At 38.3% G+C, this 13,271-nt stretch overlaps 1 protein-coding gene across 1 annotated transcript in view; it reads right to left on the reverse strand.

The window, feature by feature from the left end:
- Window positions 1-13,271, reverse strand: part of LOC129654212 (glycerophosphodiester phosphodiesterase domain-containing protein 4-like) — a 100,223-nt gene that overhangs the window by 38,219 nt on the left and 48,733 nt on the right. Inside the window, exons 11-12 of the mRNA XM_055583740.1 lie at window positions 1,274-1,495; window positions 103-257 (exon numbers count right to left, since the gene is read on the reverse strand). Coding sequence (XP_055439715.1) covers window positions 103-257; window positions 1,274-1,495 — 377 coding nt within the window. The remainder of the gene's footprint in view (window positions 1-102; window positions 258-1,273; window positions 1,496-13,271) is intronic.

Here is a 13,271-nt window from a genome sequence, read left to right on the forward strand (position 1 = left end):
AACCACACACAGATGCCCTGAGGAGGAACCTAAGTACCTTGGCTGGGATGCAGATTTTGTGCAAGTAAGGCAATACATGCCAAAAGAGGTATGATCAGTTACCTCAATCCATTGTAGTACAACCTCTTATAGTCAACATTTATTCTAGTGATATTTTCATCCGCAAGTTCCTGAAGGGTATAAAATGTGCCCACGTGCTGAAAACCAGGAGCTTTGCTCTTGATATACCTTCTCTCAGAACCTGGTAACCAAGCAATCTATAAGGAGAAATAGGACGTCTTTCAGTGGATAATCAGCAGTCTAGACACAAATAGCCCCATGTAGAATGGGAGGAGACCCATTCCAGCATGTGTACATTTTACAGGGAGCAGAGAGATTCCAGCCTTTGGTGAAAGAGTCAACCTGACTTAATATTGTCTAATGAACTTTTTTACAATTTGCTTTAAATTGGAAGATAATTGCTTTAGATTGTTGTGTTGGTTTCTGCCATATAACATTTAACGAACTCCTATAATGAGGCTTTCACCAAGGTTGTTCTGGAGCTGAGTTTTCCCAGTTAACATCATGGGACCAAGGGTCCATGGTGATATCATACTAGCCAAAGTGGATGAGGAGTTGGTAGGTGTGGATTAAAAGTCAGACTTATAAACATCTCCTCTGGCTGATGATGCTAAAAATCATCTTTGAGCAGAGTCATATCCTGCTAACAGAGGATGCTATTATGACTCATCTGTAGAAATAGTTCTGTTTGCAAAGATACATACTTGTTTCACTCATAGCATTGTTCCATATTTTGAAATTTTAAGACATTTGGAATGATTAGCTGCCAAAATGCAGCAAGTTCTGAGAAACATGATGAAAAAATCTCTGCTCAAATAAGAACCAGATGTCCTTTCTATATTACTAATGAAAACCAAATCCTCAAAGCCTTAGTGTTCCATGCCCAGGCCCTTTCTAATAGATGTCTGTTGATGATGGTGAAGGTCACATTGTGTAGCAATCATACACATTCCCTTTTAACACACTGGTGACATTTCATTTGGTTTGGAACAGCAAACAGCCTCAATGTTTTCCCCAATGATGTAAATTTAACTGGGTCATTCTTAGATTGCCACATGTAGCTGTATAAGCAACCAACTCCCATTTCTATAGAGAGCAGAATTATTTAAGGATCCCAGGAAAGATCTACAAGGTAGGCCAGGTTCAAATGCTATGGTCTTGGGACAAGCAATCCACCTCCCAACCTCTATCATAAATATTGAGATAGACATACCAGATGTTGCTCAATCTTAGAGTCAAGGATCACTCTTACTACAAGGCGGATATATGATGATCTGGAAGGATGTCTTGAAGGAGGAGAATTAAGATCAAATATCACCAATTTTTTTTCCTTCTGTGCAATTGCCAATAAATCAGTTAGTTTAGCAATCCTCTGATTTCTTGCTTTTTCCTTATCATCCTCTGATAAGGGTTTCATACGAAAAAATGGTTTGATCTAAAAATAAGTACATCAGAGAAAACATTGGCTCCTATCAAAAGCATTTTCCAATTCTCCTGTGTTTAGCCCCACACCCAGCCCTACCTCCATGTTGATCCATTACCATTCAACCCGCCAGGACTTCTGAAATACTGGTCCTGAGATAAGAGTTGCCAAGAAGAGAAATTAAATGTAATTTCCATTGGAAGTGATGGTATTTGCAATTATTTATTGCATATCTTAGAACCTGTTGTATTAGCACTAAAGGTTCTTCCTATTATTTTCTATAGCTCCATTTTCAAACTTTTTTAAAACTCAAGGTAATGCAATTCATTTTTAGTTTCAATGGTCTGCCACATTCTCTCTCACTGTTCTAGTTATGGGCAATGAAAAAAAAGAAATACGCTTTAGCTTCAGACTGAATTGGATTCAAACCCACCTCTATCATACATCTGCCTCCCTTGCCACATTCACCTGTTACAAACCTGTTCTCTACTTGCACAGCTTAGTTCAAATGCTACCTCCTCATGAAAACGTCCTGAAATATTTCTGAACTAAAGAGACTTTGATGGCATGAAACTCCAATGACTAATTTTATGCCTTTTTAATCCTGTTCTCTATACTTACTTATTTGCATACGTCTTAAACCGAATTCAAATCTTGGCTTCATATGCTTCTTGCTTTCTAACCTTGGTAAAACCATTTATATTCTCAAAGTCTTTATTGTTCAAACTATAAAATGGGAAAGGGGAGGAATAATCTATGTATTTCTTATGATTATTTTGATGATTAAATACAGTAAAATATTTTCTGGGTCTAGGAGAATGTCTGGTATACAGAATACTGTACAATTCACAACAGTCCCCTCACTTTTGTACTTCTACTCAGTGTAACTTTCTCACAGCAGGAACTGTCAGCTTTTTTAAGACACAGCATTTTATCTTACACCTCAGTCCATATATATATATATATATAGTCTATATTAAACTTAGTAGATGGCTACTTTTACCATTATTTGCCAATTTTAGATCACTTGTTGGTAAAGTTGGTGATAGATGGCTATTTTTCAGAAGGAAGCATTAGCTACCTCACATTTTCTCAAGACTAAAGTATTCTTCCTTTATCTCAACACAACTTAATCTTCATTCTTACTCTGCTGCTGCTGCTGCTGCTAAGTTGCTTCAGTCGTGTCCAACTCTGTGCGACCCCATAGACAGCAGCCCACCAGGCTCCCCCGTCCCTGGGATTCTCCAGGCAAGAACACTGGAGTGGGTTGTCATTTCCTTCTCCAATGCATAAAAGTGAAAAGTGAAAGTGAAGTTGCTCAGTCATGTCTGACTCTAGCAACCCCATGGACTGCAGCCTACCAGGCTCCTCCGTCCATGGGATTTTCTAGGCAAATGTACTGGAGTGGGGTGCCATAGCCTTCTCCATCATTCTTACTCTACCCTCTGTATTTCTTCTCGTTCCCATAACACCCTAAGAAAGCTGCCCTTTCTCACTTTTTTCTCAAGAAAGAAAGAATCATATTTCATAATACCAACAAGGCAGATCATCAGTATTGAATTAAACCATGGTCGAGATCTGAGCTGAGTCAATAATTCTTTTCTTAATCCTCATAAATATAGGAATTTGCTTCATAACTCAAGATTTCCCTAGACTCTACCAGTTCTCAACTAAATGATTCACTTAACTGCTAGACCTTCATGTGGGGAAAACAGTGGAAAAAACTGGACGGGAAAGATCAAAAACAGATTTAAATAACTCATTTGTGCTTAATTTCTAAAATGCCCCCAAATGGCAAAGGGAATAGGAAATCCATTATACAAGGATATTCATGAAGCCTTTCCCTTAAGGACAACTTGAACAAAAAAACATTTAAATAGCAAAAACTATCAAGATTAACAGGAGGGCTTAAAACTAGATTCCAGTAGTTTTAAATAGTAATATGGGTAATCTAATAGCTTAGGTAAATCAGGCCTCACCTTAAAATACTCAGAAAAATACACTGGAATGGGAAAAAGCCAATTTAGACTATCTCTAGCCTATGACTGAACATTTTAAAGGCTCTAGTAAGTAACAAGCTAAAAATAAAGACAAATTCTCCACAAAACACCTTGTTTCTGAAGTAAAAAACGGTATTAAATGGTTCTCAGTTCTCTATATCTGTGCGTAGAGAAATTACAAGTAGAAGGGCTGCTGGATGATCCAACTTATCAATTTGTTAAGAAACAGGACAATTAGAGTTGTGGCCAGTATGGCAGAGTAGAAAAACCCTCCACTCACCTTCTCCCACGGACACACCAGGACTACAACCACTGGCAGAACAAGCATCTATGAGATCAACCTAAAGACTTGTGGTGGTACAGTGGATAGAAATCCACCTGCCAATGCAGGAGACATGGGTTCGATCTCTAGTCCAGAGAGCTTCCACATGCCGTGGAGCAACTAAGACCGTGTGTCACAACTACTGGAGCCCACGCTCTAGGGCCCACAAGCCACAGCTAAGGAACCCCTGTGCCACAACTACTGAGGCCTGAGTGCTGCAACTACAGAAGCTTGTGCAGCTAGAGCCTGTGCTCAGCAACAAAGGAAGCCACGACAAGGGGAAGCGTGGATACCACAATGTAAAGTAGCTCCCACTCACTGCAACTAGAGAAAGTCAGAACACAACAAGGAGGATCCAGCACAGCCAAAAATAAATACACTTAAAAAAAACTAGCAGAGAACATTTCCACAATTACAGATATAAAAAAGGAATCTAGAGACGTTATACAGTTAAGACCCATATGTCAGGGAGGCAATCCACAAAAGGAAGGATAATCAAAACTGCAGAATATTCTCCCCAGAATCATGGGGTCTGGGCCCCACATAAGACTCTCCAGTCCAAGGGTCCTCTACTGTTGATCAACAGAAGAATGGATAAAGATAGGATACATATATACAATGGAATATTACTCAGCTGTAAAAAGGAACAAAATTGGGTCATTTGTAGAGATGTGGATGTATCTAGAAGTCAGTCAGAAAGATAAAAACAAATATCATATATGAACATTAGCATATATGTGGAATATAAAAATGGTATAATTATTTTATTTGCAAAACTGAAATAGAGATACAGATACGGAGAACAAATGTTTGAACACCAAAGGGGAAAAGGGGATGTATGGGATGAATTGGGAAGTTGGGATTGACATATACACACAATTGGTACTACGTATAAAATATATAACTAAGGAGAACCTACTGTATAGCTAAGGGAACCCCATTCAGTGCTCTATGGTGACAAATGGGAAGGAAATCCAAATAAGAGGGAATATATGTATATGTATAGCTGATTAACTTTGCTATACAGTTGAAACAACAGGGTAAAGCAACTATACTCTGATAAAAATTAATTTTAAAAACACAAACACATGGAAGCTAAACAATACGCTATTGAACAGTCAATGAGTGATCAACATGTCAGAAAAAAAAATTTTTTTTTAGTAGCTGGAGACAAATGGAAACCCCGAGATCCAAAAATCTATTGGATGCAGAAAAGGCAATTCTAAGAGGGATGTCTACAGTGATACAAGTCTACCTCAGGTGAAAAAAGAAAATCTGAAAATATGCACCTAAAGGAAAGTACAAAGTGGAAAAACAAAATCCAGTGTTAGTCAACAAAAGACACAATGAAGATCAAAGCATAAATATACAAAATGAAGACTAAAACAACTAAAGAATAGATCAATGAGCCTAAGAGCTGGTTCTTTGCAAAGATAAACAAAATTCATAAAACTTTAGCCAGAATAATCAGGAAAAGTGAGGAATGGCCCAATTAAATAAAATAAGAAATGAAAGAGGAGCTACAACTGACACCACAGAAATACAAAGGACTGCAAGAAATAACTGCAAATAAACATATGCCAAAAAATGGACAACCTATAAGAAATAGATAAATTCTTAGCAAGGTACAATCTCTCAAGACTGAATATGGAAGAAATAGAAAGCATGAACAAAACAATTACTAGTAACGAAACTGGTAACCTAAAATTCCCAACAACAATACTCCAGCTCCAGCCAGCCAGTTTAACAGGTGGATTATACCTAATTTTAAGAAAAGAGTTAACACCTGTCCTTCTCAAGCTATTCTACAAGCTTGAAGTTTCATTTTTATATGCAATCGAAAAACCAAAACATGCATACATAACAAAATCAAACAGCATCACAGACGTAAAGAATAAACTAGTAGTTGCCAGAGGGAAGGGAGGATGAATAAAACAGATGAGATTCAAAGGTACAAACTTCCAGTTATAAAATAAAAATAATAAGGAGGTTATAAAGCATAGGGAATATAGTCAATAATATTGTAATAATTTTTATGGTGAGAGGGTAAACAGACTTATTGTGATCATTTTGTAAAGCATAAAAATATCAAATTACTATGTCCTCCATCTGAAACTAATATAATATTCTAAGTCAATTATACTTCATTTTTTTTAAAAAAAGGACAATTATGCAAAATCTTCTCAATGACTCCATTTAGAAGGAAATACTACCACTCAACAGGTAATCCTGAGGAAGTGAAGTGAAGTTGCTCAGTCGTGTCCAACTCTTTGCGACCCCATAGACTATAGCCTACCAGGCTCCTCTCTCCATGGGATTTTCCAGGCAATAGTACTGGAGTGGGTTGCCATTTCCTTCTCCAGGGGATCTTCCCAACCCAGGGCTCGAACCCAGGTCTCCCGCATTGTAGACAGATGCTTTACTGTATGAGCCACCAGGGAATCCTGAGGAGAACTAGCCAAAAATATAAACAGCAATATCATTTTTTATTGAAACAAGGGCCACTACCTTTACTATTCATCCCACTATGGTAAAAAATCAGATTACTTAGAGCTTAAAACCGCTCAAATGGTGGGAATTTTTAACAATATTAAGTCCTTTTCCGTGAACCAACCTACAACTTTTACTTTGAGACCACTGTCATAACACCTCTTTGTTCTCTGCAGCCCTTTCCTAAAATTTTTATGCTAGGAATCTTCTTTGCAAAAGAATAGCCAGAATAAAAGCACCACAGAAAAATTAGTATCAGGAGTTACAGAAAATTCTACTGAATATTATTTGACTATCAGTATGGACACTAGTATATTGATTCAAAAAGTAAATAAATGGTCATGGCAACAGAATTCCTGAGGGGAAAAGAGCAGGAATAATTAGAGTCAAACCTGTAAGAGTTCACATTATCTGTGTTGATAACTTTTGCCTAAAATCTTCCTAGTGATGAATTTAAGGAAGATCTAACCCAACTATAATGCCAGACTTAATACAACAAGGATTGATTATACCTCATATCAGTCCTACCAATGTATCTATTTCATTTATTTTTCAAAAAAATTCCCAAACTCAGACAGTTGGAGGATATAAATTCATTCAGTTTCTGTGAGCTATTAACCAGTTTTTTCCAAATGTACTCTCTCTGATTCTACATTTACTTTCTTTGTGTCCTTATACTAGCTTATGAAGATCATCAACACTGACTGCCCTGATCAGACCAAAATCAACAAAAAAGTTATGTTTCAGGTTTTATTGAAGGGTCATCCTACCGTTTCTTAAGTCTTAAACCAAGATCTTAAGTCTATGCAGTAATCCACATTGAAATTCTAAGACTGAATTTATAATTCTATTCACAAATCTTCTAAGGAGAAATTTAGCTCTATAAAACACAAACAGTTCCTTATCAAGGGTTCAGCAAACTTATGTGTCAAGAGACAAGTGTCAAATATTTTTTTCCTTTGTGTGAGACACAGCTCTGTCTCAACTGCTGAACTATTACAGTGCAGAAACAGCCATAGACAATTCATAAGTGAATAAGCATGGCTGTGTTTCAACAAAAATTTATTTACTGACACTAAAAACTTGAGTTTTATGTGAGCTGTACTCATCATGAAACATTATTCTTCTGATTTTTTCCAGTGATTTAAAAATTCAAAGACCATACACAGCTCTCAGGCCATGCAGAACGGCCACTGGGCTGAATTTAGACAGTAGGCTGCAGCTTGTCAGCTCCTGATCTAGGCCATGGTATAAGGTTGGGCAAAAACTTCATAGAAGGCAATGGCACCCCACTCCAGTACTCTTGCCTGGAGAATCCCATGGACGGAGGAGCCTGGTAGGCTGCAGGCCATGGGGTTGCTGAGGGTTGGAAACGACTGAGCGATTTCACTTTCACTTTTAACTTTCATGCATTGGAGAAGGAAGTGGCAACCCACTCTAGTGTTCTTGCCTGGAGAATCCCAGGGATGGGGGAGCCTGGTGGGCTGCCGTCTATGGGGTCGCACAGAGTCGGACATGACTGAAGTGACTCAGCAGCAGCAGCAGCTTATGGAAAAACCCAAACCAACTTTTGGGCTGATGTTGGCTAAGGAAGAGACATAATGTAATGAGAGATTATGAATCATGAAAAGTTATCAAAAACCAACCAACTAAAGAAAATTAAGATGATTTCTGGGAGCCTCCACCACAGCCTCAGCCACAGGCACTATGGCTTCTGGAGTAACAGTGCATCATGAAGTCACCAAAGTTGTTAATGATGTGAAAGCCTCCCAAAAGTGCACCTTTAAAAAGCAAGATGATTTATGCCGGCTCTAAAGGTATCATTAAAAAGAAATTTACATGTATTATTAAACATGAAGTGAAGAAGTGAAGTGAAAGTCGCTCGGTCATGTTTGACTCTTTGTGACCCCATGGACTACACAGTCCATGGGATTCTCCAGGCCAGAATAGTGGAGGGTAGCCTTTCCCTTCTCCAGGGGATCTTCCCAACCTAGGGATCAAACCCAGGTCTCCCACATTGCAGGCAGATTCTTTACCAGCTGAGCCACAAGGGCAAGTAAATGGCTTGCACAGTCTTAACCACTGGACTGCCAGAGAAGTCCCAGCAAGATCTTTTCTGATCTACCTCCTAGAATAACAAAAGTAAACACAAAAATAAACAAAAGGGACCTAATTAAACTTAAATGTTTGGCACAGAAAACAAAAGCACAAACAAAATGAAAAGAAACCCTCCGAAAAAGAAAATATTTACAAATGAAGCAACCAACATGGTATTTATCTCCAAAATATACAAACAGCTCATGCAGTTCCATATCAAAAGAACAAACAACTCAATCAGAAAATGGGTAGCAGATCTAAACAGACATCTCTCCAAAGACATATGGATTGTTAAAAAGCACATGAAAAGATGCTCAACATCACTAATTAATGGAGAAATGCAAACCAAAACTTGAATGAGGTATCACTTCACACTGGTCAGAATGGCCATCATCAAAAAATGCACAAAACAAAAAATGCTGGAAAGCATGTAGAGAAAAGGGCACACTCCTAGACTGTTGGTGGGAATGTAGAATGTAAACTGGTACAGCCACTATGGACAACGGAATGGAGGTTCCTTAAAAAATGAAAACAGAGCTACCATATGATAGCTGGGCATATATATAGGGAAAAATATGGCCTGAAAGGACACACTCACCCCAGTGTTCATTGCAGCTCTGTGTACAATATTCAGCACCCAGAAGCAACCTAAATGTCCCCAAACAGGAATGGATAAAGAAGATGTGGTACATATATACAATGGACTACTACTCAGCTACAAAATAGAACAAAATAATGCCAGGTGCAGCAACATAGACAGACCCAGAGACTGTCATACTGAGGGAAGTAAATCAGAGAGAGAAAGATAAATATATGATATTGCTTCAGTTTAGTTCAGTTGTCACTCAGTTGTGTCCAACTTTTTGTGACCCCATGAACCGCAGCACGCCAGGTCTCCCTGTCCATTACCAACTCCCAGAGTCCACCCAAATCCATGTCCATTGAGTCAATGATGCCATCCAAACATCTCATCCTCTGTCGTCCCCTTCTCTTCCTGCCCTCAATCTTTCTCAGCATCAGGGTCTTTTCAAATGAGACCGGTCTTTGCATCAGGTGGCCAAAGTATTGGAGTTCCAGCTTCAAAATTAGTCCTACCAATAAACACTCAGGACTGATATCCTTTAGGATGGACTTGTTGGATTTCCTTATATGTGTTAAAAAAAAAAAAAAGCCTGCAAATGAATTTATCTACAAAACTGAAGTGGAGTTACATATGTGGAAAATAAACTTATGGTTATGGGCTGGGATGAATAAATTGGAAGATGGATTGACACATTTTATTTGCTATTTTACAACTCATTTAATGGCAGAATACATAGTCCTTTCACGTGCATTTGTAACAATATAACAGGTCATATTCTGAAACATAAAATAAATGAACTTCAATAAATATGAAAACATACAAAGTATGTAATCAGACCAGAACAGCATTAAACTAGAAATCAATAGTGAGATAACTAGAAAATCTGAAAGCATCTGGAAATTTGAAAAGAAAATTTCTAAATAAACCATGGGTCAGGCTTCCCTGGTGGTTCAGCAGTAAAGGATTCACCTGCCAATGCAGGAGATGTAAATTCAATCCCCGGGTTGGGAAGACTCCTGGAGAAGGAAATGGAAATTCACTTCAGTATTCTTGCCTGGGAAATTCCATGGACAGAGTAGCCTGGCAGGCTACTGTCCATGGGTCCCAAAGAGCAGACAGGACTTAGCAACTGAACAATAACAAGAAAGAAAACTTAAGGGAAATTTTAAAATATTTCAAAATAAAAATTAAAATACAACACATCAAAATCTATGATACAGCTAAGGTGGTATTAGAGGTAAATGTATAGTATTAAATGCTTATAATGGAAAGAAAAAATAACTAAAGTAACCTAAAATTGACCCTTTTGCAAACTACATAAAACCTAAAAGCAAACCCAAAGCAAACAAAAGAAAGAAAACATAAAGATCTGAGCAGAAATCAACAAAACCACATACTGTATCTCTAATAAGATCAATACAATCCATAGATCTCTAGGGCAGGGGAGGAGAGACAATTACAAATTATGAAAATCAGGAATTAAAAAATGGAAATATAACCATTGATCCCAAAGTCATTACAAGGATAATAAAAAATCTTATGAATAACTCTATATCCATTCATTCAACCACCTTAGTGATATAGAGCCATTATTCAAAATACACAAACTATCAACAAATACTGAAGAATTTCAGATGGCATAGGCTTTCAGTTCTAGAAATTCTATTCAGTTATTTTTATATCTTACATCTCTCTCATTACGTTATTTTTCTTTAAATCCTTGATAGACTTGCTTGGAATAGCTTTTGAAAACTCCCTTTCTCTTAATTCTATCAGCTTTTTTTTTTCTGGATCTTTATGTGTAGTTTTTCCCTGGCTTTAAGCCACATTTTCAACCTTCTTTGTACACACAGTAATTTTATTACTGGATCTTGTACACTGTAACTGTTACACTGTTAGATGTCTAAGTATTGTTGTCTCTTCCAGTTTGTTTTGTTGTTGTTGTTGTTGTTGTTGTTGTTTTTGGTGGTGGTGATTTAGTCGCTAAGTTGTATCTGACTCTTAGGACCCCATGAACTGTATCCTGCCAGGTTCCTTTGTCCATGGGATTCTCCAGGCAAGAATACTGGAGTGGGTTGGTATTTCCTTCTACTGGGGATCTTCCCAACCCAGAGATTAAACATGGGTCTCCTGCAGTGCAGGCAGATTCTTTACCAACTGAGCTACAAGGGAAGTGCTTTTTATTTTTCTTTGGGCTGGGGCGGGGGGGTATATTATGAACAAATCAATCGGACTTTTTTTTAAGTGGGTCTAAAATAGCCTTTAATTTAGAGCTGGTTTAGGCTTGTTATTATGGTGTGACCTTTCTGGGGTTTTTACTGAAGTTCCCATATGTCCAAAAAAGTCTATCTTCTAATATGGCTAGTTAGAACTTGAGCATCTTCCAGACACATGTGAGCTCTTGTTCAGTCACTCAGTCGTGTCCAACTCTTTGTCACCCCATAGACTGAAGCATACCTGGCTTTATTTTCTTGGGCTCCAAAATCACTGTGGACGGTGACTACAGCCATGAAATTAAAAGATGCTTACACTCTTTCCATTGTTTCTCCATCTGTTTGCCATGAAGTGATGGAACCAGATACCACCATCTTCGTTTTTTGAATGTTGAGTTTTAAGCCAGCTTTTTCACTTTCCTCTTTCACTTTCATCAAAAGGCTCTTCAGTTCCTCTTCACTTTCTGTCATAAGGGTGGTATCATCTGCTATCTGAGGTTATTGATACTTCTCCCTGCAACCTTGATTCCAGCTTGTGATTCATCCAGCCCGGCATTTCACATGATTTTGCATGTAAGTTAAATAAGCAGAGTGACAATATACAGCCTTGATGTACTCTCTTCCCAATTTGGAACCAGCCCATTGTTCCATGGCCGGTTCTAACGGTTGCTTTTTGACCTGCATACAGGTTTCTCAGGAGGCAGATAAAGTGGTCTGATATTCCTATCTCTTTAAGAATTTTCCACAGTTTGTTTTATTCCACACAAAGGCTTTAGCATAGTTAATGAGGCAGAATTAGATGCTTTTCTGGAATTCTCTAGCTTCTTCTATGATCCAATCAATGTTGGCAATGGATGTGAGCTCTTGATGACATTGTTGTTGTTGTAGTTCAATCGCCTAGTTGTGTCTGATTCTTTGCAACCTCATGGACTGAGGCACATCAGGACTCCCTATCCCTCACTGTCTCCCAGAGTTTGCCCAAATTCATGTTCATTGCATCGGTGATGCCATCAGCCATCTCGTCCTCTGACGCCCTCTTCTCCTTCTGCCCTCGATCTTTCCCAATATCAGGGACTTTTCCAATGAGTCATCTATTCACATCAGATGACCAATATACTGGAGCTTCAGCTTCAGCATCAGTCATTCCAGTGAATATTCAGGGTAGATCTCCCTTAAGATCGACTGGTTTGATCTCCTTGCTGGAGTCTTCTCCAGCACCATAGTTCAAAGGCATCAATTCTTTGGTGTTCTGCCTTCTTTACAGTCCAGCTCTCAAAACCATATGTTCTTAGAATGGTTCAAATAAAAGCTCCCTATTAGTACTTTGCCCAGCCTTGTAGAACGTCACCCTACTTCTGTGTCTCATAGATAACAACATACTCAAGCCAGTCCCATGCAGATTTCTAGAGGCCTTTCTCTGGAAAGCTTTCTCACTTTTGAACTTCATCCCTCAAAATTCCAGACACTCTGATCTCCCAAAAATCCAATCTCTTTCTCCTCAAATCCACAAGACAGCTATGCTTTGCTTAGGGTCCTCCTGCTATAAGACCTGGAAAGTACATCCAAGCGAAACACAAGGGCAATTATAAGGCTCTCCTAGTATTCCCTTCTCTCATGGATCACAGTTCTGCACTGATTGCTGTCCAATATCTGAGAATGACTATTTAAGCTCTTTGGTTTAGTTTTCTAGTTGTTTAAGGCAAGAGAAAACAACCAGTACCTGCAAATAGTCATGGCTAGAAGTAGAAATGTCCATGCTTCATATATAGCTCAACATTGTGCATTAAGTCCTCAATATGGGAGGAGTTGTTAAAAAGGGAAATTTTAAATTCCTAGTTAATACTGTGCAGGTAAAATGATAATAGAAATACATTTCAGAGATGGATAATTTTTTTAATGTAATAAAGAATGGATTGGAAGTACCAGGAGAACTGTTCAATGCCCAGAATATGATCTTCCTTTTTGGGTGGGTGGGGGTGCTGAGAGGAATGCAGGATCTTAGTTCCTTGACCAGTGACTGAACCTGTGTCCCCTGTATTGGAAGCATGAAGTCTTAACCACTGAACCAAAACAGAAGTCACAA

This window comes from Bubalus kerabau, chromosome 5, assembly GCF_029407905.1.
Source record: "Bubalus kerabau isolate K-KA32 ecotype Philippines breed swamp buffalo chromosome 5, PCC_UOA_SB_1v2, whole genome shotgun sequence".
NCBI lineage: Eukaryota > Metazoa > Chordata > Mammalia > Artiodactyla > Bovidae > Bubalus > Bubalus kerabau.